The following is a 27733-nucleotide window of genomic DNA, read 5'->3' on the forward strand; positions in this document are numbered from 1 at the left end:
ATTTCATTTCAAGGGCTTCATTTCCAGTGGGTTCATTCACTGGAATTATGACTGGAGTACAGAGAAGCCTTTAAGTCACAGAAATTTTGTGAAATTATTTCCCACAAATTTATACACTGCCTTCTACCTTCTTGGGCACAGCTGGCAATGCTTTTTTTAAACCAGACCTGTGCATTTTATGACCTGTCGGCCACATCTGGCCCTAGGGCTGTCCTTATCCAGCCTGCAGCAGCATCAGTGTGCTAAATGACAGTCCCATGTTCATCCCATGTTCAGGCCACATTTGGAATACCGCATTTAGTTTTGGTTGCCACGATGTAGAAAAGATGTGAAGACTCTAGAAAGAGTGCAGAGAAGAGCAACAAAGATGATTAGGGGACTGGAGGCTAAAACATATAAAGAACGATTGCAGGAACTGGGTATGTCTAGTTTAATAGAAAGAACAACTAGGGAAGACATGATAGCAGTGTTCCAATATATCAGGGGCTGCCACAAAGAAGAGTGAGTCAAACTATTCTCCAAGGCACCTGAGGGTAGAACAAGAAGCAATGAGTGGAAACTAATTAAGGAGAGAAGCAACTTAGAACTGAGGAGAAATTTCTGACAGAACAATGAATCAGTGGAACAGCTTGCCTCCAGAAGTTGTGAAAGCTCCAACACTGGAAGTCTTTAAGAAGATGTTGGATAGCCATCTGTCTGAAACAGTATAGGGTTTCCTGCCTAGGCAGGGGGTTGGACTAGAAGACCTCAAAGGTCCCTTCCAACTCTGCTGTTGTATTATTGTACATGTGGCCCATTGAGAAAATTAATTGACCACCCATTTTAAAGAAATGTCTTATCAAATACCCAGTGTTTTATATTACTACAGCACTGATTTTAGTTACACCTGTTTGTCTAAGACTTCAATCCTGGCATGTTTCTGAAGAGAAATTCTGTCAGGCAATGGATGAACTTATTTACAAGTAAAAGTTAAAATTCCTGTTTAAAATAAAATATACAGTGTCTCTTATAAGCACCATTGAAAATAATTTTGATGTGTAAGTGGCCTGCAAATATAGACAGCAGCACATACTATACCTGACTTTGACTATCTTGAAAAACTAAATAGGGTCAGACTATGGCTAGGAGACCACCAGGAAATTCCAAGAATGTGAGGTAGAATTGGAAGTCAAAAACTCATTCTGGACAGCAGTGGCAAACAACTTCTATATCTTGCCAAGAAAACAATCTGACGCGTCCTTGTAAAGGGCAGGCCCATCAATTTGACTCAAATGTATATATTCTGAATCAGAAACCCTTGTCTTGACTTTTCCTCAGGGTTCAAAGTGCTATCTTCTTGTTCTGGAGACAATTATGCTGGCATTACATTCACTCTATGCATTGCCCGATTCTTATCTGGCTTCTAGTGTCAGACCTGGAAGCCATCTTTTACATTGGGCCTTTAGGCCTGCCACAATTTTTACTGTGGGAAAATGGGAGGAATTATATGGTGTATGGAGAGATATATAGTCTAAATAACATTCCTTCTCAGAGAGTCACGGACACCTTGCCCTGCAGCTGCGATGGTGTGACTGGGAGGCATCTCCAGTTTTGGATGGTGCCTGATTGGACCATGTGATGAACATGTGTGTGCTGGGCAGGGACATGAACCTTCACCTGGGTGGGGAAAAAGACCTTTCTCTTAGAGAGAGTTGCAAGGCACCCATTTTTTGAAACAGGGCAAAATATTTTCTATTTTTTGATATATGCTCCAATATGTAAACTCTATTTTAGCTTTATTGATTTAATCTGTTTCTTTTCTTTTTTAATAAGGGAGGACTGAGGAATTCCGAGAGCTAGTCAATTAGTTTATCATTTTACAGACATTCCAAAAGTGACCCTAAAAAACAACATTTCTAAAATATGCTGGGCTTAAATGAATTGGGGCCTGGAATTCTTGTCCTCTTTCTTGGCGCTTGGGATTTCTCTCTCTTTCCCCGTGGTGCCTTGCTGTCCTCTTTTGTGCTTATATTTTAATTTACATTTTAATTTTATTGTGAAACATTTAACCTACTTCATTTTATCAGAAATTTGTTATTGGCTGGCCTATATATAAATAACTCTGTCTCTGAACAAGCCTTGGCACATATGAGCCAAACAGCTGCATATTCTTCTCATGTTTATTCCTGCCTCCAGTTTTTTTGCACGTTGAAGTTCAGATTGCAAGTTTCTTGGAACCCAGGGCTATCCTTCTACAGACAATGAATTGTTAACACAAATTTAAAATGTCAACTTAGTTGTTCATTTATATGGCAACTTTCCTCCAGAAGCTCAAAGGTATCTCATATTGTGATCTGTCTTCATTTTAACAGATATGGGCTGGACTGAAAGAGAATGACTAGCTCAAAGTCACTGGGTGAGTTTCTGTGGCTGAAGGTCAACTTGAACCAGAGTCTCCCTGATTCTTAAGCGCACTCGAGTCTAAAAACATATAATTATTTTTTAATAATTCTGCCTGCCCCAGCTTAATAGATCTGTTTTTGATACTGAGCAAAGCATGTATGTAAGCACTTGCCATTTATGTCTTTTTAAAATAGCTCTACATTCCTATCTAAATAGTTTACTTCACTTTAATTGGGGTCAACAGGATGTTGGATCCTCTCACTGCAACGGTAGGGAATGTCTAATTCAAACGTAATGTATAAAGATTTATGGCGGCAGAAGAGAAGTCTTGGCTAAATAAATAAGAGCAACAGCACAAGAGAAATGGAGGGGAGGGGGAGCTCAGATTTGGAAGTCCTTTGACACAGTCCAAAGATGGAATTGTGTTTCATGAACAGCTCAACAGCATACCCTATTGGCTCATTTCTAGAGATGCAAGAAACATTTGAAAATGCAAATTAAGCACAGAGATGGGAGGTTTCCCCTAAATTTGGTGCACAGAGGGGGTCACTTGCAAAGAAACATAAAAAGGTGGGAGTGGCTGTTTTCATCTTTCTCTTCCAGCCTTTTTCTTAAGCTTATTGAGAATGTAGACTCCACCACCCTTCTTTCTGTCCTGTTGGGGATAACCAAACGTACACTAACAAAGTTTTCATCCGCCTCTCCTTTTTTGTGGAATTAAGTGTAACTTTAATGTTTTCAAAATTCTAATGCTTTAGCAGCTCACTCAACATATATCCACTTCTGGAATTTTACAGACAAATTTTAGGATTTTGGGAAATTCAAATCATGTGTGAACTGACTTCAAGCTAATCCGGAAACACTAAACTCCCCTAAATAGAGAGCAAACATCTGAACAATTGCTATTGGATTTATGCAACCTAGATAATTCTAGCTTGCTTCTTTAGAGATTCCTGGTAGATGTTTTAAGCAAACTCTGTCTAGCTAGTTTCCTCACTAAAGTTGCTTTTTAAGGCTTGATTATTCCATTATCTTTGGCAATTGAAGATGTAAATGTGTACAGCAAAATATAAAAGATCATCAAAAGATCTCATACAGGGCAATGTTTACTTTCTGAATGGATCTAGAGAAGGATGGAGGTTTAAAAGAAGTACCAAGCCTCCTCACGGGTCCATTTTTACAAGTATTATTAAAATACAAACTAATAGTCAGTCATATAAGAAGTCATATATAATTCAAAAAGAGATTTTGAATTTGGAAAAATTACCGAAAGGAAATGGCTGCGAATGCTTTGATCAAGCTGAAAAGATATTGAGTTCTTTGAAAAATAATAATAGAATTGCCACGTGAATTAATGTTATAAAAATGCTTGTGAGAAAGAGACATCAAGGAGGGAAGAAACAAAGCCGACAAAGATTGACATTGACTCCAGGCCTCAATTTTTAAGTGAATGGATACAAAAATAAAATCATATAAAAGGTGCGGAATCAACAGGACTGGAAATAGCATAGCATTAAACAGACTATGGTAAATACATTTTTAACCATTAGATTTTTCTAACCTTACAACAAATGCTGCCCCCGGGACAAAGCAATGAGAGTGCTTAGCAAGGTTTTAAAATGTACCTAAATGAAGCATATCATACCTAAGGAAAGGGTCCCTAAAGATTTTGGCACTCTTTTTGTGCTGCTCCACTTACGCTAATGCTGCTAATGCTTGGCCATTTGTTTGCATTAACAACTAACAGTCTTCATGCCAGCTGGAATTTTCAGGAAAATTGGCATGTAAAAAAAAAACCACATCTTTTCTCCATTTGCTGTAAACAGGGGATGAACAGAACCTCAGGAATCAGGAAGAAACCATCTGGGAAGACTGGCAACATCAACAACCCCCTCCCCACGGCATTAGCAGACAAGACTAGCACAACAGAAGCAATACTGTGGCTTGAGAAATAATACATTAATGGCACCCTTTGACTATGAGGTTTTTTAAAGTACTTTAAAAGCATGATACATGGCATTTCTCCTTCATTGCACAGAAAGTAATTTGGAAGCACTTGCAGGTGGTCTTATAGGCAAAACAGGGAACTGAACAAGAAGCCACCTTTAACTTTCTACTTGTCCCAATAAAGTCGTATTCATTCAGAGATAGATTCAGATGTCTATTTGTGTGCGTGGATATATTTCTTTTCATTTCTATTGCTTTCACATCAGAATCTCCATATATTTCATCACATCTCTGAGTCCGCATACATCCCATTGATCAGGTAGTCCACTTGAGTGTAGTCTTTCTTTTTGTAGCTTTCATAGGCTTGTATGGCAAATAAGATGACAATTGTTACAAAAAACAGAACACCAAAGAGAAGCACTGCTAAGAGCAAACTGACGTCTACTTGCTGAAAGCTATTTTCTCTATCTGTATCTTTCTGGGTTTTGCTTTGTATTGTAGTTGTTGGCTTGGATAACATTTTGGGATTTGTACTTGGGAGCACTGACAAGGGTCGTACAGAGGTTGTCCCCTTCGTTGGTTGACTAGTAGACAACATTTGCTGTGAAGTGGCAATGTCAGCAGCTTTAGTAAACAGAGGAGGAATTACCTTATCTGAAGTAGGCTTTATCCTGTCTGTTGTAACTGTTGTGAATTCAGCTGACTTTATTGTTACTGTAGAAGTCGCTGCCGTGGTTGTACTTGCAACTGTATGAATCGTACTTTTGGCTGTTGATGCTGATGGCTTGGGGGTGGATGCAACTGTAGATGAGTTTACCACTAACTGAGAATCATTTCCAATGTTAACTGGTGCAGGAATGCTACTTCTTTGCAGCTTTTGGAGAGTTGTGGGAAGCGATGGATAAGTTGCTATTGTAGTCAAAGCAGTGGTTCTCATAGTCCTGGGAAGTGGTTCTGTTGATATTGTTTTCTCCGATATGCCCGATATTAATTTACTCTCTTGTGTCCCTTTTGCTTTTGTAGTACTTGCAATGTCAGTGGTATTGCCTGCTCCTTTTGTGGGAGTTAACCAAGCATGGCTGCTTGGAATACTTAGGGTGTTATTTTTGAAGCTACCAGTAGAATTATTCTGGATTTTAGTCATGCTATTACTAATATTGATTATGGCTGTTGATCCTGTAACATCTTGGGAGACACTAGTGTTCACAAGGCTGGCAGTGGTTGTTCTCAAACTGGAAGTATTTTGTTGTACCAAACTGGCATTGTTTGTAGTGTTGACTGCAGGAGCTCCCGTTATAGTCCTTGATATTAATAAAAGAGGCACTTCTGTGGGTTTCTGAACTGATTCGGAACTCTTCAGCACATCTAACTCTTTATTCACATTTCCTGTATCATTTATCTCATGGGGTGCATCATGGTCTCTTCTTTTACGAGTCACAAATTCTTAAAAAGCAAAAACCAGACCCATAATCAGAACTTCAGCAAAAATGTTCATGGACAAGTTTCAACAGACAAGATTCAAGAATGGTACATAAAAGATAATTGACTCGTCCCCAATTTGCTTACGGTGAATGAAAATCCCAGCCACCACACACCTACCTATCTGTCTGGATGTATGAACTTGTGCACAGCACTTTTGAATTGATTACATTCTATGACTATAAGGTTCAGGTAGCTTTCTATTTTTGGTATTATTTCTTATATCATTTTTGGTTTTTTTAAAAATATATTTTACAAATGTTAATGTTGTAATCTGCTCAGGAGCAATTCTTGAAAATAAGAAAGAAGTATGTGTGTATGTATGTATATATATACATACATACATACATACATACATACATACATATATAACAGATAATACTATGTATTAAGAAGATAATACTATGTATTAAGAAAATAAATAAATACCAGGGATATTTTTAATAACTGGCCATGTAAATCATCTTTTTTACCTAATCAGGTGGCAAGGGCTACTCTGCATTCAGATAGCGCTGATAAAAAAAAGTCAGGTGTATGCAAGCAGCTACTATTCTAAAATTTGTTGTTTTCATCACATCTGGCTGGCAGAACATTCAATAGGTAATTAATTTGAAGGCAAACAATGAACAGGAACAATCCGCTAATTCTTGCCCTAGGCACAGCACAGGGCAATAGAACTTTAAAAGTCCTCATGTTGAGTTTTTGATAGTTGGATGGCATATGAGTTTAATAATAATAGTATTTTGGGAGTTCTCCCCACAAATATGGTTGTGCCCTCCCTGTTTGCAAAACACTTCTCAAACACACCAGAGGTCCCTTTGAAGCCAATGTCTCTGTAGTTCCTAGTGTATTTTTTTCAAATACTTTACTGAGGGTTTGGAACAAAGGGATTTCATGGGGATACCAGTTGCTTTCCTTTCGGCTCTTCATGCTTAAAGCACATATAATGTGAAAATCATAATTCAGTTCATTTAAATGTTTGAGAGAAAGATGTTTTAAAAGAACAAACTGGGGAGGAATGTGCTTAAACGGAAAGAGGGGGGAAAGATCTATACTACTGACTGTTGTCTTCAGGAATTCATTCCATCTAACACAGTTGCTAAAACCCGGAAACCTTTTGAGGATGAAAAAAACCTATGCAGTCCTGACCACTAGAAACATATGGGCAGTCAGTTACAAGGTTATTTTCCTAGATCAATGGTCTCACACTTAGAACAAAGATCGTGGTGTAGAGCAGTGGTCCCCAATCTTTCCAGCTTGGTGGCCCGGCCTGGGATGTGTATGTGTATGTATGTGTGTGTAGCAGGTGCATTCTCTGCTGGAGCTACTTTTAAACTCAAAAAATATATGAACAGTAAATATAAGAGTCTTGTGAAGTTGTCATTTGCTTGTTAAAAATTATTTTTAAAACCAAAAATATTCTGCTAAATCCACGTTACCTCCCATTAGCTCTTTAATATCTTGTCTGCTGGTATTCTGACATGCGCTTAGCTGAGGACAGCGGAGAAGGACACAGTGGCTCTGATACAGCACCGACCAGCAGTAAGGATTATCTGGTGAATCGTAAAGAAATAACATCATTTGGAGTAAGTCAAACCATGTATAGAAAAACAAATAACAGCCAACTTAGGTCCTCCCTGATGCTTTGAGATACAGTTCCAACTACTCAGCCAGCCTGAAAAGGATCAGGGATGATAGAAAATGTAAGGCCAAAAGTAACGCCAGTGTAAGGAGGGCTGAATTCCTGAAACAAGGATTTATTTATACTTTAGCAAAGTTAAATGACCACCATCCATTTCTGTTTCAGTTTTTCATTTGTTTCCTTCCCACAAATCTTTTGTGACCTTTTTGTTTCAACACTCACTTGGAACTGGAATTAAAATGGAGCTCCCAGAAATATTTTATATCACACTATATTTATCCATTAAACATCTTCCTCATGATTAAGATTCTATATACTTATTTATAAGCAAATGCCTTTCAGGAAAATGTCTATAGCAATGTTAGTTAAAACATTTCAGTAAGTCTTCTATTTTAAAAAATGCAAGAAATATAGCACTGAATAACTACTTAATTTCCCCCCTAATTACCGGTGTCTAACTAACGAGAGGAAAATAGACAGAAAATATAGCCAAAATGACATGTCTGTTCTGGACTCCAGCCAGGGATAAAATGGCTGAATATTATTTTGTGCAAATGTTCCTAGTATCTTTTACCCACAAACTTGAAAAAAATAATCAGTGGAAACAGGTAACATTGGACTAACTAGACTGAACAGCTGTCTGCAGAAGAACACATCTTGGGATGGAAAAAACAAATGGTTATGAGCAACTGAACTTGAACAGGAGCAGAATTAAAGGTATAAAGAGTGACTGGAGAAATTGCTATAAGATTGTGAGAAAACAATTGCCTATCTGTGGGCTACTGGACTGAATTACAGCAGGAGACATGGAATTAACAATGTGTCAACATCTTCTTCTCAAAGACTTTATAGAAAAAGGAAAAAGAAACTAGATCTCTGCCAGGCTTGATTTAACTCTAGAAGTCCTTACTTTACATAGTATTGGAATGGAATGATTTCTGAACCCAAGGTCCATTTTGATTTTAAGGGCTTTGCAGGTCCCAAAGCATGGTAAATATGGTGAAAGGGAGACAGAAAGATATGAACTTTTATCAAAGTTTGAAACATCTGGTTAGAGAGCAGGCTAATCAATGTAACAGAACTGTTTAAACTAGTGGAATGCACACAAGCTGCTATAGATTTGAGCCCTTGTAGAATCATCATTCCCTGGGAAAATAATGGCTTGTTTCCGATCTAACTAATGCAGTAAAATAATTTAACTATCATTCATAGAAACCATAATTACAACAATGGAAATTGGCGAGGACATTACATCTCCCCCCAAAAAACATTTAAGATGAATATTGGTAGACTGACCTGCATCTGTTGAGCCTTTACAAGCTTGTTCACAATGCTTTTCATTACTGAGCGGGTATATGTGTACTATTTCAGCACCACTCTCTTTTAAAATGGAATTCCCATGATCAGACAAACATAAAGAAAGCAACAGGGAAAATACAACCCCGGTCCTCATCTTCAAGGCTGGACTTGGAAGGGAACTTGGAAATCGTTTTCCAGATTTACCAGCCACTCTTGGAAACTGAGTGACGCAATCTGCCAAATGAAAAATACACATTGCACTTTCCAAACACTTAATGTGGCATATTTAGGCTTCTTTAACAGTTTTGCTGTTTCCTTTCTAGGTTTTTTTTTTTTTTAAGTTTTTACAACTGTTAAAAATCTGCAAATGCTGTAAGTCAAATGGTGCAACAGATTCAACAGCAGCAGGCAGCTCAAATTTAGAGCGCTGGTTGTCCTTGTCTTACGACCAGTCATTTAGCAACCATTTGAAGTTCCAACAGACCCCCCCAAAAAAGATATTGCGACTCAGATTCAAAGTTCCAACAATCCCACTGCATGGTCATGTGATTACTCAACAACCAGGCCACATTTTGTGGCTGTATGCAGTGTCTCACAGTCACAATTTATGATATTGCTTGCCAATACTTATGGACAACTTAACAACTGCTGCAAAAGAAGTCAGAAAATTGAATCAGTCATGTGGGTACCTCGATTTACAACTATCGTGAGATATGAAAGGAATTCCAGATTCCATTATAGTTGTAAATTGAGGACTACCTGTATTCTTTATTTTTCCAATCAATGATGCTGATGAATAGTCTACAACTTGCATGTGGCCCTGACTTCCTCTCTCCCTCTCTGCTGTTCAACTCTGTTGTATAAAAGCTGGGAGTGAGGAAGATTGTATGGGGAAGAACAAACTACTCGTGTGGAGGAAATAAAGTTAACAGAAAATCCTTAGGCACTTTCCTATTCTCTCTCTCATTAAGTTGCATATCTAGATAGTTAGGAACATCGATTAATTAGTTGGACAACTAAGAACTATGGAAATTCGGAAATTGCAAGGGAGAGATCCCATCTCACACCATGGGACGCAGTTCATGACTCACAGCCACTGGTTATATTGAACAGCACTTTTATTGACTTTTTTTTTGAGAAGGGTAGGGAACCTGCATTCTTATCACCAGCAGGGAATCCTTACAATTGTACATTAGAGGCAGGGGTGAGATTCTACCAGTTTGGACCGGTTTGGGCAAACCGGTAGCTCCGACTATCACCTGGAAGCGTACTGGTTCGCTCTGACTTTGAAGAAGGCCCACTCACCAGACCCTCTGCTATACTCACTTATATTTCCTTTTCCGAAGCCCAGCAGATTGGCGTGGCAGAGTGGATTGCCATGCCTCAGCTGTTTTCCTTGCCAGCAGTAATGCAGAACGGGCATTTTCTGTAAATTGCGCACGCGTGTGCTCAGCAAACCGGTTGTTAAACCAGTAGGATCCCACCCCTGATTAGAGGTACATTACATCTTGAGAGGTAATAATTTGCTCTTGTTTCAAGCACTTTACTTATCCAAAATACAATCCTATATTTAAGAAGCCCACTTAGACTACCAGTCATTTCTTTATCATTTTTATTGTACACCATCCAGAGTCCCTCCGTGAGAGAACTGGGCAGTTCATAAATATGACACCCACACAAACAAAAAGATTCTCAACAAATCTAAGATGGTTTTAAGTGTAAATTGTTTCCATTCAAATAAAACAATCAGCAATAACTGTCTCAAAGCATCTTACGCTATTGACCTATCCAGTTTGGCTTTTGCATGCTAAAATTATGTTTTGGAAAGTAGATATCGCATTTTTTTGAATATAAGATGCACCGGAGTATAAGACGTACCAAGGTTTTGAAGAGGCAAATAAAAAAAAAGTTTTTGCACTCTGCAAACCTCCCAAAAATGAATAGCCTTTAGGGGGCTTGCAGAGTGCTCCTGGGGGGGGGGGGGGCGGATGAGAGAAAAATGGCCCCATTTTTTGTAATAAAAAGGGCATGGATAGCCTTTAGGAAGCTTACAGAGTGCTCCTGGGGGTTGAGGGGGTAAAATTGAGCAAAAAACAGGCCATATTGGTGAAGGGGTTGGGGTTTCGGGAGGCAAAAAATGCTGTATTCAGTGTATAAGACACACCCAGATTTTCAGCCTCTTTTTTGAGGGAAAAGAGTGTGTCTTATACTCCGAAAAATACGGTAATAATATTGTAACTATCAGATGTACCGGTCGTCCTTGACCTACAACCACAACTGAGTCCAAAACTTTTGTTGCTAAGTGAGACATTTGTTAAGTGAGTTTTGCTTCACTTTACAACCTTCCTTGCCACCATTGTTAAGTGAATCGCTTCAGGCATTAAGTTAGTAACAGGGTTGCTAAGTGAATCTGGCTTCTCCATTAACTTTGCTTCTTGGAAGGTCACAAAAGGAGATCACATGACCCTAAGTCATGCAATGGTCCTAAATATGAGACAGTTGTGAAGCATCTGAATTTTGATCACGGACGTAAGTGTGAAAAACAGTTAGAAATCACTTTTTTCAGTGCTGTTGTAATTTTGAACGATCAATAAATGAACTCTTTTAAGGAGAGGATTATCTGTATTGTCAGCAATAGTCATAGAAAATACTTTGTAATGCTTTTCATATTGCCTATTACCCTAATTTAACTGATTGGCTTGAATTCTTCAATTGCAATATGTAATCACCTGGCTAAGAAAAGAAAACATAAAATATCGAAATGTTTAAGAATTTTCATTCCACTGTTTTGGAAATTCATACTTACCAACACTGGGCTAGGAGGCATTTGAGTCGCTACTTAACTATGTTGGCTGAAATATTGCAAGAAGAATTTTGATGCTGGCCATGCAGGACAGAATGATCTCACAACGTAAAAGCAGCTCCAGAGTCACCTCCTTAGCACCTAAAAGATACAAGCAGAACCAAGAAGCAATAATATATTCTCTGAAATTTTAATGACTCTCTTTGAGGTAGTACATTTGGAAAAAAAACTTCTTACAAGGCAAAAACAAGCTATTTATAGTGTTGACAGGCTTCATTCTTTTTTAAAATATATAGAAAGGAAGGTAATCTTTCCAAATGTTTTATTCTGGTACTTGACATCTGGCAGACTGGCATAGCACAATATGCCTGAAAGAAAAAAGATGCTTGAAATAGCAGCAATTGGCATTTGTATATATAGGTGGCAAATGCAGTAAAAATTCCAGTGCCTTCAAATGCACCAAGCTTTAGATGTGCATTTTCATCTGCCTCTTGCACCAGAATGAGGCTTTTAAAAAAAAATTGAGACAATACATCACAAAAGAGATTGCTTTAGGTCTCCCAGTAGATCTGCTATTGCAGAACCCATTAGGCCAAAGTTTTTAAAGCAGCAATCACAATAGAATTCATTGTGCATTTTCAATCACAGAAATACTCCCATTGAACATGTGAAATAATTTTGCCTTCGAGCTGAGGAACGGGCAGAATTTTTCTCCACAAGGAAGAAAAGGGATCCTTTGGGATGCCAAATAGTACTGAAAAGGAAACCAGCCAGGTCTGTAAGAATTTGGCTCCTTGCTTAAAATCTCATTGCAATACAAAATATTTCAAGCCTGAATGAGGAGTATAAATAGCAATAGCAATAGCAGTTAGACTTATATACCGCTTCATAGGGCTTTCAGCCCTCTCTAAGCGGTTTACAGAGTCAGCGTATTGCCCCCAACAACAATCCGGGTCCTCATTTTACCCACCTCGGAAGGATGGAAGGCTGAGTCAACCCTGAGCCGGTGAGATTTGAACAGCCGAATTGCAGAATTGTGATAGAGATGAGCCTAGCATCCAGTATATTAATATGGAAGATTTCATTCTTAAGAACTATATTTCTGAATATCTTTCCAAAATGTTTCAACCTTAGCAGCGATCTTCTAATTCACAGCGACACCCACTCATTTAGCAACCATTTGAACTTGCAATGCTGCCAAACACGTGATAGTTGTAACTGGACCTCATACGTATAGCTATCACTGCTTCCCTGTGATCAGATTATTGTGATTTCGGACCTTTCCTGCAGGCTTCCCGCAAGCAAAGACAATGGAGAAGCCAGCAGAAAGTCAGAAGTCATGGTCACATGACATCTTCACTTACCAATTGCACAGCCTCTTTTAATGATGACAATTGGGAGTTCCGGAAGTGTTGTTGCTATGTGGACAGGTTAATATGATTTCTTGACTTATAATTGCATTGCTTAAATACTTCACTCTCAATTAGCATCGTTAAACCAAAACTGTATGTATCTAGTAACAGAAGCTCATAAACCAACCTCATAAAATGTAGTCTATGCATGCCAACAAAATGAGCTCACAAAGTATAGCTTTCCTCCAATTGGTGCCCTTAAGAGGTTCTTTAAAACCACAACTTCCAGAATTTCTAATCACTACCTAAGATGACTAGGAATCAAAACATTTCTAGTTGATTAAGCCCATTTGAGAAACTATTTTTTTATGAAACCAAGTTCAAGAGACAGAACATCTGAGAAAAACTCATCTTTCCCTAAGGAAGATTATCTCAGAAAAAAGAGTAATAAACACACTTGTAGCAGAATGGTAGATGACTGCTATCTATTAGATAGATATAAAATCAAGCTCAAAATAAGCATACCATCTGTGTATAAAAGCTGTGGTCTACTGCAGGGGTGTCAAATCCGCGGCCTGCGGGCCGGACGCATCACCCTCGGTTTCACAAAATGGAATCACCATACATCAAGTGACAACGTGAAGTCGCGGGTTTGACACCTGTGGTCTACTGGATCATTCCTCTTAGTAGAGAGATTTTATTTACCCTCCACATTTCAAAACTGTTTTGTTCACCAAAACGTTCTAGAAAGTCCTAGGTTCCATTGCTCTTTTGATAATTTCCAGCAAAAAATGTCTGGGGTACACTTCAGTTTGTGATGTGACTTGGTTTGAGATATCTGAAAGAATTCAGTTTAATATCAAGAAAAAATGAACTGCTAAGCACAATGACACTAATAAGCAGAATTAGGCAATAAATCTATCAATATAAACACCAGCAAGGAATAAAAATCCACTTTGAAACCAGACTGTTGTCTTGCACGGCCTAAACAAGACGGAAAGGCACAAGTGAAATTAAAATGCACAGTATCCACCTGGGAACAAATTCTTTGCTTTTTATACCCTGTTGTGGAACTTGAAAGAGCTACAACGCAAAGTTCAGCTCACGAGGGACACCTAGTTGACATCTGCATTCAGGCAGAAAGTGATCTCCCAATTACAGATATGTTTCCCCCTTCCTTCCATCCTTCCTTCCTTCCCTCCTTCCTTCCTTCCTTCCTTTCTGAGGCATGCTTTACAGGCTTGCCTTACTTCTACTGAAATGCTCTAAAAGCCTTGTGGTTTTCCTGTGGCTCTAATTTATTCCAGGGTTACAAATCAGTTGAAAAATGAGTGTTATTAAGATATTACCTTAATAATATCTATGATGTCTACATTCACTAGCAATGATAAGTTAATAACAAGTAAAGATCCCATGATGGGCAAAATCATAGTCATAGTTATAGATTAGAAGAACTGCCAGAGGTTTTAAAATGATCTTCGGATAATGATAAAACAGGGTTCTAGGTGATCTTTCATGTAGATCTGGATTCATTGACATGTACTTTTCACAGCAATTGATATCTACTGTTGGAGGAAGATCTTAAAATTTAGCTGTTGTTCCAACAGTAAAGGCAAGCAAGAATTTCAACAGTACCATTTCTGACAGCACTTTAAGGCTCTGATGACTGAATACTTTTGCATACCTAAAAACTTCCTGTACATATAACACTAAACATTTTAGGAAGCATTTCTCACAACCACTTCTAATTTTGTACATTGGGTACTTTGTTTTGTTACTAACCAATTAGACATTACCACCTGCTTGCAGTAATCCAATTGGAAACTATTAAAAGGCATTAGAAAAATTTCACTTAAAAATAATAAACTTTACCACATTTTTCTCAGGCGATTAAGTATAATTTACAAAATAATTTAAGTAGGTAAAAAATCACAATACTATTTTATTTAAGAAAATTTATATGGTGCCCAACTCACTCTCAATGACTCTGGGAGGTTTACAAAGATAAATATCCAATATACAAACGGAAAAAAACAATAACTCCCCACAATATTCTTACATCACTGATGTTTACTCTGTGTGCATTTTGCTGTCTAATGAACAAAAGAACTATGTTCAAAATGATGTCTTATTTTTGTTCATTGAAATAAAGTTGATTATTCCTATACTTTAATGTTTAAACATATATTTTCTATATGTTCTGATGTAGGATCTCTAATATGAATAAGGAAGCAGTGTTTATATTGCACTTTAATAATTACAGAATGCTGATATAGTTGTTGGATATAAAATATAAGAATATGAACAGGAGGAAACTGAACAACTGCAGAAGCCTTATATATATTAGTAAAATAGAATTGTAGCTCTAAACCAAGCCATAGAGTTAGCAATGAGAGAAGGTGGGCGTTTATCAATAGCAGGTTGAACAAATTAAACCAAAGAGCACCCACATCGCTGTTGAAATCCAGGGTGCAACAATCAAGCCATTGGGCCATTTTTCCCAACTCGGAGCTTCCAGATGTGTTGGGCTGACAATCTTGCCATCATCAGCCATCACAGTCCAAATATGTCTTGAGTGTACCGAGTTAAGTAGCCTTCTTTGCAGCATTTTTCTGACTATTATTAAAAACCCAATATTGGTCACAATCAAATTTATCCACACAGTTTTTCTCTACTTCAAATTTCTGAAATTAGCTCTGGAGAGGAAGAACAACTCTGCTCAGGTATGAATTTCTTGCAGTGTCATAAGCTAGCTGTTATTTTAGCACCAACTTTCTCACTGTACTGCTAAAAGGAAAATGCAAATGTATTTCAAGAATCACATTAGGACAAATCAACATTCCCAAGATGTAACTTTTGGCTTTCAATTATTTATTCTTCACTTTTTTGAATGCATTTAATTATCAGTATATGGGGAATATTAAGAAGCAAATCTTATTTAAAAAATTAAAATATATAGCACACAGGAAACATGTTTCTGAGCAACCAATCAAAGAGCAAAAAGGGAATGATTGTCAGGGACAAGAGACTTAAAAATGCTCTTCATACTAGAATGAAGAATTGCCTGGCTCTAATAGAGGAGTCCGACTTTCAAATGCCACTGGAAGACCTTCAACAGACTTCACCAGGCAGAAATTGTACAACTGATGCCTTGAAAAATAGAAGAAGGACAACTTCCTGTAGCAAGACTAGAAGGTGGTAATGATGGACTGATGATTGCTCATTCCAACCTTTTGGACTGTGAAACTATCTCTGAGAAACATGAATTAGGGTTATGACAGAACTATTGTGAACACTCATATGCTTTGATAACAGTCTCTTACTGCTGTTCACATGGGAATAAGTGATGCAACCAAACACAGCTGCAACTGGATCCTATTATGAAACTTTGCAAAGGAAACGATAAGTTTTGAAACAAAGAACTTGATGAAAAAAGATATAAAGAACTCTGAGATAGAGATAATTGTTCTGCTGCTGTGCTGACTGAATCAGAACTGAAGGAACAGGAACTGATGAACCAGTTTATGCTTTTGAGAAGAGCATTGCTCACAAAGATTGGAAAATATATCCAAAAGATGTCAAGCTTCACAATCAAGAGGGCTTCAAAATTAAATTTTGGTGTAGTGAGAAATTGAGATGATCAATGTTAAGAATTGTAACACTGTTTCTTATAACAGGAAAGAATGTTACTGGAACATTAGCTTACAATTTTCAGCATCTTTATACTAATGTCCTGAGGAATGAAAAGGATAAACTCAAGTTTCTAAAGAACTTTACATGATTTTAGAGACAGGCCTGGTAGGATGATACCCATGAACAGAATAGAATTTAAATTATGATAATTTACATTTAATTTGTTTAAACAAAAAATAAAATAAAAAGGTGTTGCATCATATGTTAAAAGGGCCCACACCTGTACATTAAAAAAAAACAAAGAAAATATCAGAGTCTTCTGGAAAACGTTTAGGTGAAAGAAATGGAAAAAGAAATTAAAAATAGTACCATGGCTGGAATGTATTACTGACCACTTAGCCCAGAGAAGATAAATGGATGTGTTCCACGAGTGAATTGTGACACACCATGAAATTAGTAATAGCAATAGCACTTAAACTTATAAACTGCTCCACATTATACCATCATTGGACCATCCTGCAAACCCACTCTGGAAAATAAACCTCAAATCTGTGGGTTGGGTTTGCTAAGCCAAAAGCAAAGATTAGAGCATAGTGTGATATTAAACCCAAGTTATCTCCTTAGGGGGCGGGGAGTATCTAAGATAAGTATCTATCTGTGGTGAAGGGAAAACACCAGCCTGCTAGTGGTAAAGCCACAGCAGCAAAACATGAGTATCTGCAGACTCACTGCCTGCTGAGCATAAAGGCTGCTCTGAAGAAGAGGGAGGTGGAGATTTAAAAAGGTTGAAGGAAATTCAGAGGATGACAAAGAGCATCTGCTGGACTACCCTTATCCAACCTTTTAAACAAATTCCCCACTCTGTTGTGCTCCCAGCCAGGATTCAGCTCATTGCTTAGGCTAGAGATGGTTAATCTTTTTGGCACCGAGTGCTGAAACTGGACCATACGCAGCAGAACCCATAAGAGCCCACATGCCCACAGGGGGCTCTGCATGCCACCTCTCGCACGCGTGCCATAGGTTCACCATCATGGGCTTAGGCAGAGAAGAGAGCTGGTTCCACATACTGAAGAGCTTTATCTCAGAAAGAAGCCAGAGCCCAAGAAGCTGCTTATATGCTCAGACTGAGGTTGGAGCATTTATTGGTGTGTTGATATGACCACAAGACAAGATGTCTCAAATTCTTGCTGCCAGATTCACTTACTTCCTTACTACTTTGACTTGCTGATTTCCAGAGTCTGTTTTCAACCAGTCCCTGTAGGAAGCTTCATCGGGTCCTCTACATCTTGGGGAGTCTAGTGTTTCCTTCCTATTACAGGTACAGTAGTTCTTATTTAGCAATTGCAATTTGGACCTAGCAACTTGGTCAGTAAGTGAAACCATGATTGTGCTTATGGTCTTATTTCATCTTTTCTCTGCTTTACAGATCTGCTAAATTTACAAATATGAGGACTGATCACTACTGTACTTTATCATCACTGTTGTAACTGAGTGGTCGCTAAACTAGTTGGTTGCTACCTGTACTTGCTAGTCAGCCCCCCACCTCTTTTATCTTTAAAATCCTTTTATTAAGAATTTCCACTACAGGAGGTTTTACCAAAGAAAAGACAGTCAAGAATTTTCCTTTTCTGATTGAACACCACCTGACTACAATTCAGTTCTCAACTAGTACAGCTCACAAAGCAAGGATGTCACATGGGCACATAAAACAAGCATTCTGGACAGTCTTCAAGGGAGGCCCCATGTAGAGCGTATTACAATAGTCAAGCCATGAGGTGACTAGGGCTACTTACAATTGGATGCTTCTCAATTAAAAAAAGACCTATTATGTTAAGCCCCCGTGATATACTAAAAAATATAAACAGCTTTATTGTGCTAGTCTCATGCATATATCATCATTTCAACATACTTTATACCCAAGCTGATTGTAATTGTTGATAAAACAAAACAAAATCTAACATGAATACACCTGCTTATTTTTCATGGTTATGCATAAACAGAGTATGATGCAGGAAGTCCCAAAAACGCACTGTCCCTTTTTGTGACACAGCAATAGCCTCCACTCGTGTGTCAAGAACAGGAAGGAACTGGATAATAATAATGTTTGTTAACACAGAAGATGCAAGTTGACTCTTGCTTAAACAGAAGATAATTCAATGCACAATCGTGATTAGGCCTTTTTAGACATTCGGGAATTTAGATAAGTCTTCCAGTGTTACATATAAACGTCATATTATAATGCTTGAAATTACTGTGTCACAAAAAACAAGCAGTGTAGCAAAATATTGTAACCGAAAGGTCTCAAAATCCAAATAAGAGATACACATCGAATTAAGTATTCAAGGGAACTGCACACGGGGCAACTATTTACAATTGAAGGTTTACATCTGAATAGAAAGAATATTTGAAAGTTTAGCCTTTTGCAAGTTGAAAAAAAAAGAATTGGCTTGAGAGCTCAAGGAACGTTTCTTAACAAACCAAACTGGAATCAAGAACATGTGAATTAATATCACATAAAAAATACTTTTCGAGATTGCATTTATGTTGATATTAAGCAGAGGTTCGGAAACATCACCTTGTGATTTCTGACAAAACATACTGGATAGTTGATCTTATTCATTGCAATTAAGATTTACACAAACTTCGAAGATTTAGAGGAACAGCCTCCAGATAAAGACTTTGAACTCTTTGCTTGTAGGCTGTTTACACAAGATCAAGTGTCGTGTATTTATCGTGGACTTTTCCCAGCTATAATTGTTAAAAAGTAATAGCCTATCCTTCCATTCCTTTAGAGCAGCCAATTCAAAACACTGTGAATTCTGCTGTTCGGCAGCTTGATAGAATCAGTATGAAGATACCACTAATTTCCATTTGGTCTAGTGACATTAACATAAGTACGGTGCCTCTGAGACGGGGTGAAATCCATCAGGTTCTGGAGAACCGGTAGCGAAAAGTTCGAATAGTTTGGAGAACCGAGTTTCGAGTTTAATAGAATTTGTATGTCGCCCACTCCTGTTGGAACTGGCAAATGTCACCTCTGGCTGGCCCCAGAGTGGGGTGGGAATGGAGATTTTACAGTATCCTTCCCCTGCCATGCCCACCAAGCCACAACCACAGAACCGGTAGTAAAAAAATTTGCATTTCACCACTGTTCTGTGATGCATTGGGCAGCAGGCCTTGTAATTCTTGTAACAAGCTGACCATACTGTCTGGGAATGAAGTTATAGTTCAAAACTACACTTGGACAGGAAAGTATCTAAGCTCTCAACTCTAACAGTAAGGTCCAATGACATTACATCTGGAGTTCCTATAAACAGCAGTCTGATCACAGGAAACTCCTGCTTGGAGAAAATGAGACAGTCTTCTGAGATGTGCACTGAGCTATGCTTTCCAGAATAGTATGGAAGACGTTGCCAAGAAATATTGCAAACTATGCAAGAATGTTCTCCGTTCCTCCTTTATTGCAGAGAAAAGCTTCCACTGAACCTTGTCTCTTGCATGGAAATAAAGGACTCTATTGACATGTGGGTAAAATCGCAATACATCAGCATATATTTGAACACATGCAATTCATTGTGGCATACCAAGAACTAGTGCTGTCAGTCGTGCCCTATTGAATATGGAGGGTGTGAAGCAATTTATTTTCTTCACTGCTATTTTTTTTTCTCTCTGGACAAGTAGCTATTCCAGCCAGCAAACCTGAATAATGTTCCTAGAAATCACCTGATTGATTTCAAACTTTTCAAGGTTTAAATTCCCTGCTAAATTTAAGTTTCAACATTTGAGCTACCTTCTTTACAAAAACAACTACTACTGCAGAAATCCACACCGAAACAACAGTAACAATTTTTTTACTGTAGCAGCATTTGCAAAATGCAATTACATTTCCAGTTGCCAGTGGAGCTATTGATCCTATATCAGAACAAAAAACAAAAGCCAGAAACCAAGCAAATTTATCTTTACTGAGGGTTTACAGTCTCTGGTAATCTATGTTTTTAAAAAAGGGCAGGGGAGATGGGAGGGAAACTTAATACTAATAAATTCCAGAGCTGTATTATAATAGATAATGATACCAATAAAGGATAATATTTATAGCTCAGGGTTGAAATGAGGGTCCTTGGTGCTCTCTGAGCTTGCTTGCTTTCTTGCAAAGTTTTCATTACCCTAACTAGGTAACATCATCAGTGCTAGTAAAGAGTGCTGTTTGATGTCAGTTTATAGACACCATAATATAAACTGAACAGCAAACAGCACTCCTTACTAGCACTGATAATGTTATCTTAGTTAGAATAATGAAACATTTGCAAGAAAACAAGCAACTCAGAGAGCACCAAGGACCCGTCAATAGATAATGAGTTATATCAGATTGGTAATGCAATATGTATAATTTCACATTAACTTAAATACAAGAAATACAAATTACCTCCCTCACTGCTAATTTTCATCAACAGAGACAACCATGACGGGGTGGAGAATGGGAAGTGACATTCCATAGCCAGGCAGGGAACAGAGCTGGCATGCCTAGACATCTAATCACTTAAACTGCACTAAGATCAGAGTTGCATCATTAATGTGAATCACAGCTGAATGACTAGACCTGGGATGGCAAACCTATGGCATGCGTGCCACAGGTGGCATGCAGAGCCATTTGTCAGGACACGCGAGACGTTGCCCTGTCAGCTGGCCAGTGCGCATGTGCGTGCTGGCCAGCTGAGTTCAGCCTTTTTTAAAGCCATTTTTCACTCTCTTGGAGCCTGGGGAGAGCAAAAAGAACCCCCCCCCCCGAGGCTCTCCAGAGGCTTCAGGAGCTTCCCTGAAGCATCTGGAGCTCAAAAAACCAGCCCTACAGGCAAACTAAAAGTTCAGGAACGGACTTCCGGTTTGCTCGTAGGGTCGGTTTAAGCCCTCCGGAGGCTTCAGGGACCTTCAGGAGGCTTCCCTGAAGCCTCCGGAGGACTAAAAATGATGCTACGTTAGCCCTGAAGCCTCTGGAGGGCCCCTGGGGGGGGCAGGGGAAGTTGTTTTCACCCTCCCCAGGTTCCTATAAAGCCTCTGGAGCCTGGGGAGGGTGAAAAAAGCATGCAAAAAATGAGGGGAGCGCCTCTCGTGCGCATGCGCACTGGGGGGTCACGTGTTGCATTATAGGTGTGGCACGACCACGCATGACCCCCCTGTGCTCCCCCCCTTTATGGTACGTGAACCGAAAAAGGTTCTTCATCGCTGGACTAGACAGTTACCAAAACAATACTGGGTGGGAGTATTAGAGAAGCAATCATTAATTAATTATGGATCTTATGCTCACTCACAGAATTGCTATGTTGTGTGGCCCAGTCAGTCCAATATGGCAACCACTGTATGTATTATCACTACAATTCCAACCTTATAAACTAGTTTGATATGATATCCTCTAAATATTATAAATATGGAATGTGTCAAAAAATTGATTACTGGAAAGGAGACGGAGATGTTAAATGTCCTAAAATACTCTGAGAACTGTCTCAGCAGTAGCCCAAAGATACCCTTAAACATGGCTGAACATTTCCAGAAGAAATAAACACACATGCATAGATAAATGGTTGACTTGAAGCACAATTCACACTGATTAAGCAAAGTTTCTGAAGTCTCACACAGTTCAGATATAAATGGCTGGGTGATGCAGGAATCGACACTAATGAAAGGAAAGGACCCAATCATCTTTTGCAATGCAAAGTAAGAGTTTACTTCGATGGATTCGCACACTGCCCCCCCCTTTTTCATTCCAGTGAAGTGCTTTGCATGCAAATATGGCCTCATGAAAAATAGCGTCTTGCTCATATTTTCACCCCTTACTGCTTCTTATTTGTACCAGATGGAAGCCCAATTTGTCTAAGACAAGTGATATAGTGGTCCAATCTAACCAGGTGGGATAAGAATTGGATAAAGGGCTCAGATCAATCAGGGAGCTTCTGTACAAGGAAAGCTAAGAACAGCACTGAAGCAACAGTCTCAAAGCACTCAGATAAGAGAACCTAAGATAGATAAAAGTCTCACCTTTTAAAACTGTTTCTCACAGTATTTTATAAGGTATATTCCTAACCTGAAGTCATCAGAAAATAAAGATATTACATTTTGTGAATAGTATAATGTCTGGTTCTCTGAAGAGGAACTACTGCTGCATTTCTCTAGTCTTGCACACCAAAATGCAAACAAACTAGAGGAAGTATTGTCACAGACATTGACGTTCTAACAAAAATGTTTTATAATGTTTATATATTTGAAAAAAGGGTGTGTTAGCTTTTGGAGGCCACAACTTTTTCCTTATTATGGCAGTGCACCAAATATTTTAATATGACATTGGAAAAAAATGCTCTGAAAGAACCTTTGATGCTTCTTAGCGGAATGAAATACTTGTCAGTTCTAAAGGGTACACCATGCTAAGAAATCAATGCCATGTAAGTCTAAAACTACTTTTATTGGGACAATGATAGTAGAAGAAACTTGAATGTGCTTTCCCTCAATTTATCTTCACATGAATTAGGAAGGGGCCTGGATGAGATGTTTTCTCAAATTAATTTGTTAAAATGGACTTAAGCCACTCTTGCCTGATTGTTGTCTGGGTGGCCCCTCTTTGGTCCCCCAAGACCATTCTGTGTATCCTCTACAAATTGCAACAAGCAGCTCCTCTCTAGTCACATTTTCTCACGCCTTATCTTGCGAATACCTTAATTTTTCTATCCGCATCTACTCCCTCTGGCCAATGATACAACGCAGTCCACGATAGTGTTCTGTTAAATTACAAATAGTTGTAATTTTTATATACAAAAATTGAAAGAAAAGATTGTATTTTGCAAAACTGTTGTAAACTGAAGCTTACTTCACTGTTGGACTGAACTATAAATTACAGTATGCAACCAAAATATACAATACACTTTTCAACATTTCTCCCTGCTCCCCTATGTTTAAAACCACTTTAAATAATTTGATAAAGTATCATTTTCTTAGCACTGATTTGCAAAAAGGATCTCTCAAATATCTCAATACAAAAATAAACCGATTTCTGAAAAACAGGCCTCACAGCTACAAACACCAGATGTATGTGGGAGGAGAGAAACTGTTTTGAATGGAAGTACAGAGAAAAACCAAATTTCTCTAGGATAATATTAACAATGAAAAGCCTGCTTAGTCACATTATCACTGGACTCTCTTTATTTCTGACTCTGTTCCATGAAGAAAAAGTAACCATGAAACTATATGAGTTAGACTCAATGGAGTTCTTCATGCAAGGAAGGCTTGTTGGCTTTTCAACTAGCTTTCAAGTACTCCCCATTAAACTACTATAACTGTGATGGTGAACCTATGGCATGTGTGCCAGAGGTGGCACGCAGAGTCGTCTCTATAGGTACGCGCACAGTCGCCAGCTGCTCTTCCATTGCGCGCATGTGCTGGTTGAGCTGGCTGGCACGCAGTGTGTGCAATGGTGCGCACACGCACATCAGCCAGCTGCTGTCTTTTGGGTTCTGGTGCTCGGGCGCGCGCGCTTCAGGTTTGGCACTCAGTGCCAAAAAGGTTAACCATCACTGTACTATAACAATAGAGCTAGAAAAGGCCCCGCAAGTAGTCCTTGACTTACAGTCATCCATTTTGAGGCAGTTCATATAATATTTCCCCGAAAATGTGACATGCCCTGAAATTAAGGTCATGCCAGATTTTTGGGGTGAGCAAACATATAAGCCCTCCCCGAAAATAAGCCGCTTGGACAATGCACCTCCTCCGGCCAGGCAGAGTACCACTCACTGACTTAGCGGTATCCTGAAGGCGCCAAACTGCGGGAGCTGGGGGAATAGGCGCTCGCGTGGCTTGATGCCTTTGGGATACCGATAGGTCAGTGAGTGGTGCTCTGCCAGGCTGGAGAGTGGGGTTGCATGAGTGCCTGTTCCGCACTCCCCACCACTTGTGCACCTCCCAGCCTCATAATGACCTGGGTCACCTCTCCCTGCAGGGCCAGGATGACAACAACAATGCTGCTGCCATCCCAGCACTGCGGATAGCTTCTTCTGTGGCTTCCAAACCCCGGAGGTCTGCTGCCACTCTGGGAGTGCGCTCTATGGTTGTGGGCCAGCTGCCGGAAGACTTGGCAGCAGGCTTCCAGGATTTGGAAGCTGCAGAAACCATCCTCAGTGCTGGGATGGTGACGCCGGCACCCTGGCCCTGCAGAGAGAGCTGGCCCAGGTTGTGGTGAGGCTGGGAGGTGCGCGAGTGGAGGGTGGAACAGGCGCTTGTGCAACTCCCCTCTCCAGCCGGGCAGAGCGCCACTCACCAATCTAGCGGTATGCCGAAGGTGGCAAGCTGCACGAGTGCCTATTCCCCCCCTCCGACTCCCGTGGCTTGGCACTTTTGGGATACCGCTAGATCGGTGAGTGGCGCACTGCCTGGCTGGAGAGGGGAGTTGCTGGGCAGTTTTTCATGAGTTACGACAGCGCAACACAGCCATTCGCCCCTGAGATTGTGCCTGGCTCTTCGGGAGCTCCCTCGCAATTCTAAAACAATAACCCCCTCCCCATGATAATAAGGCCCAGGCCATATTTTGGGGGTCAAAAGAAAATAAGACCCTGTCTTATTTTCAGGGAAACACAGTAGTTATAATGCCACTGAAAAAAGTGACTTATAACAGTTTTTCACACTTACCACAATTGCAGCATCCCCATGGTTAAGTGATAAAAATTCGGGCATTTGGCACCTGGCATGTATTTATGACAATTGTACTGTCACAGGGTCATGTGATCATTACTTGCAACTTTTACAACTGGCTTCTGACCAGCAAAGTCAATGGGGTAAGCCAGATTTGCTTAACAACTGCACAATTCCCTCAACAACTGCAGTGATCCCTTTAACAACTGCCAAAAAAGGTTGTAAAATGAGATGCAACTCACTCAACAACTGCCTCGCTTAGCAATGGAAATTTTGGGCTCAATTGTGGTTGTAAATTGAGAAATACCTGTATAGTAAAAGGGTTTTCTTTATTCTCAGAAAACTCCCAAAGAACCCCTAAAATATCTTAAATAGTGCATAAAAAGAAGAATTACACATAGAACCATCTTGTTCTTAAAGCAGTTTGAATGGCCCTTACCCTGACCTTGTTTTCAGTGAGCCTTGAAGACCAGGCTCATTCCCAAAGTCCTGGATTAGGGAACATGACCAGTCCCTTTGGGGAATATAGAAGTTTATGTTTTACTGCTTTTTCAAGACAACTTGGTTTTTATTGGTTATATTATCATTTTTAACATTACATGTTTGAGTAAGTACAGATTTGATAGTTTTGGAAATCGACTGATGTATACACAAACCATAAGTGACATGCATTTATTATTAATTGCAAGAAATAACTATGACATGCATTTATTAATTGCAAGAAAATATTATAGAGATGACAAAAACAAGAGAGATGGTTGTTTAATAATTGTGATTACTAAGCTAATATTGATTAGTTCTTCTAAAAGCAGATACAGTTGGTGGGTGCCAACAGAACAGTAGCCAATATAGGACCAGTAAGGAAAATAATATCTCACATTCAGAGCATTCTCAAGTTTGCAATAATTCAAATCATCTCCTTAGAAATGGAATTTCATCTTGAGAAATGGGAGATAGATGTAATCTCACTCATTCATTTGGAGTTTTTAACTTTAGTTCTATGTTAGTAATTTCAGAAGATTCTTAACAATTTGATTATTGTCATGGGGCAGATAACTGCTTTGGATGCATATTTCTGTGTGAAAGATTTCCATTTAAAGGTGGAGGGATATCTTTTTTACTAAATGCTATGTTACATAGTCACATTCAGTGAAATGTCATGGCCATTATTCAACTTTTATAGAAGTTCCACCTGCAGATTATTATTGCATTCAGTCTAGGCTTCTTACATGGGTTGAAATTTAAATATTTGAAATAGTTAAATGTTTGAATGTGATTTCAAAGCCAATGTTTTCGACTTTAAATGCAGTATTACGAAGATACCAAAAGAAGGAGAAGCTCTCCCTTTTTCCTTACCTTGTAACACATACTCTCAGCAAAGAGAAGGTAATGGGGACAGCATGTCTTCAAAAGTTATACAATCAGCTGCTGAATCCTTGTGAGACCAAGCCTGGATAAAAAGAAAGCAAGAAGCAAAGAATTAACCACAAGCAACAACATGATGTTTTGGATTCCTGATAAAATTCCTGAATATTTTAAAGCCTGAAATAAAAAAACTAGAAAGAAAACATAAAGACTATTTATCAGTTAGAAAAGGACTTTATGTTATTGCTACACAGAATGGTTATCTAAAAAAAAACCCCAAACCCATGATTTTTGTGCCTTTCAGACAGAACAAAAGAGAACAGAAATCCCCAATTTTGCAAACTGATGGGCACCTTTAGAATATTAAGAATCTATAGTAGATTCTCTTACAAAATGGCAGCTTAGTAAGCAGGATGACTTAACATATTAACATTACATAGTACTGATCCAACAAATGGAATCTGGCCTCAAGCATGTCCCAATCGAATAGCAAACACCATATATACTTGGTTCCATGACTAAATAATTCAGATAAACCCATGTACTCTTAAGAAAATCACAGCTGATCCAATACTCAGACATTCTTCTAAAGGCAACCAACATGCCTTATCCTTGGGTCCTAAAACCCAGGATTTAGTTAAGAACTGGCCCAAATTATAAAACAGGGAGATCATAATAGCCCATCCTAAAGATACAATTGTATGCTCTTTGTGCCCAGTTAACACAGGGACACTTGCTTTGCTATGCTACATATAGATTTGCCATGAGCCCAAGGATCATTCTTTATATAGATTCAATCTGTACTGCAATTTAGATAGCTAAATGGATAGCTTATGTCAGCAGTTACTAGCAGTTCAAAGTTTTCTAAGTAGATAAGCAATCTGAGCTAGTTATCAGCACAATGCATAAAAAAATACAACAAACAAATATAAGTATCTTGCAGGAACAGGAACAGCCTTTTCCAACTGCAACAATCAAAGAAAGCATTGGGGGAGGGGGTCTATTCAAATTATACTTCAGCATGTACAAATACTGGAAGATACTCTGTACTGTGAGGTGACCAGGATAAGCAATAGTCCCAATGCAGAATTTAATGCTACATTTAGAAGATCAATTCAGACAGAAAATTATTTATTAGATTTGTATCACACCTTTATTTTTCAG

General features: G+C 38.8%; 1 protein-coding gene across 1 annotated transcript; it reads right to left on the reverse strand.

The window, feature by feature from the left end:
- Nucleotides 1–3798: 3798 nt before the first annotated feature.
- On the reverse strand, nt 3799–26816 carry CUNH11orf24 (chromosome unknown C11orf24 homolog). Its single transcript, XM_014054429.2, has 5 exons — nt 26561–26816; nt 11556–11693; nt 8747–8983; nt 7248–7361; nt 3799–5772 (listed from the first exon to the last, which is right to left on the reverse strand). The coding sequence occupies exons 3-5, from the start codon at nt 8901–8903 to the stop codon at nt 4613–4615; spliced, it is 1431 nt and encodes a 476-aa protein (XP_013909904.2). The 5' UTR covers nt 8904–8983; nt 11556–11693; nt 26561–26816; the 3' UTR covers nt 3799–4612.
- Nucleotides 26817–27733: the final 917 nt, after the last annotated feature.

This window comes from Thamnophis sirtalis, unplaced genomic scaffold, assembly GCF_051295495.1.
Source record: "Thamnophis sirtalis isolate CommonGarterSnake01/CBP01778 unplaced genomic scaffold, rThaSir2_p1.2 scaffold_1, whole genome shotgun sequence".
In the NCBI taxonomy this organism is placed as follows: domain Eukaryota; kingdom Metazoa; phylum Chordata; class Lepidosauria; order Squamata; family Natricidae; genus Thamnophis; species Thamnophis sirtalis.

Bases quoted from the DNA above. Each gene is read 5' to 3' on its own strand.
- CUNH11orf24 (XM_014054429.2), bottom strand. From the start codon at position 8,903: ATGAGGACCGGGGTTGTATTTTCCCTGTTGCTTTCTTTATGTTTGTCT. The intron at 7,362-8,746 runs GTCAGTCTACCA...ACGATTCACCAG, and splicing joins TAAAGGCTCAACAGATGCAG to ATAATCCTTACTGCTGGTCG. The intron at 5,773-7,247 runs GTAACGTGGATT...TTGCTTTTTAAG, and splicing joins TATTAAAGAGCTAATGGGAG to AATTTGTGACTCGTAAAAGA.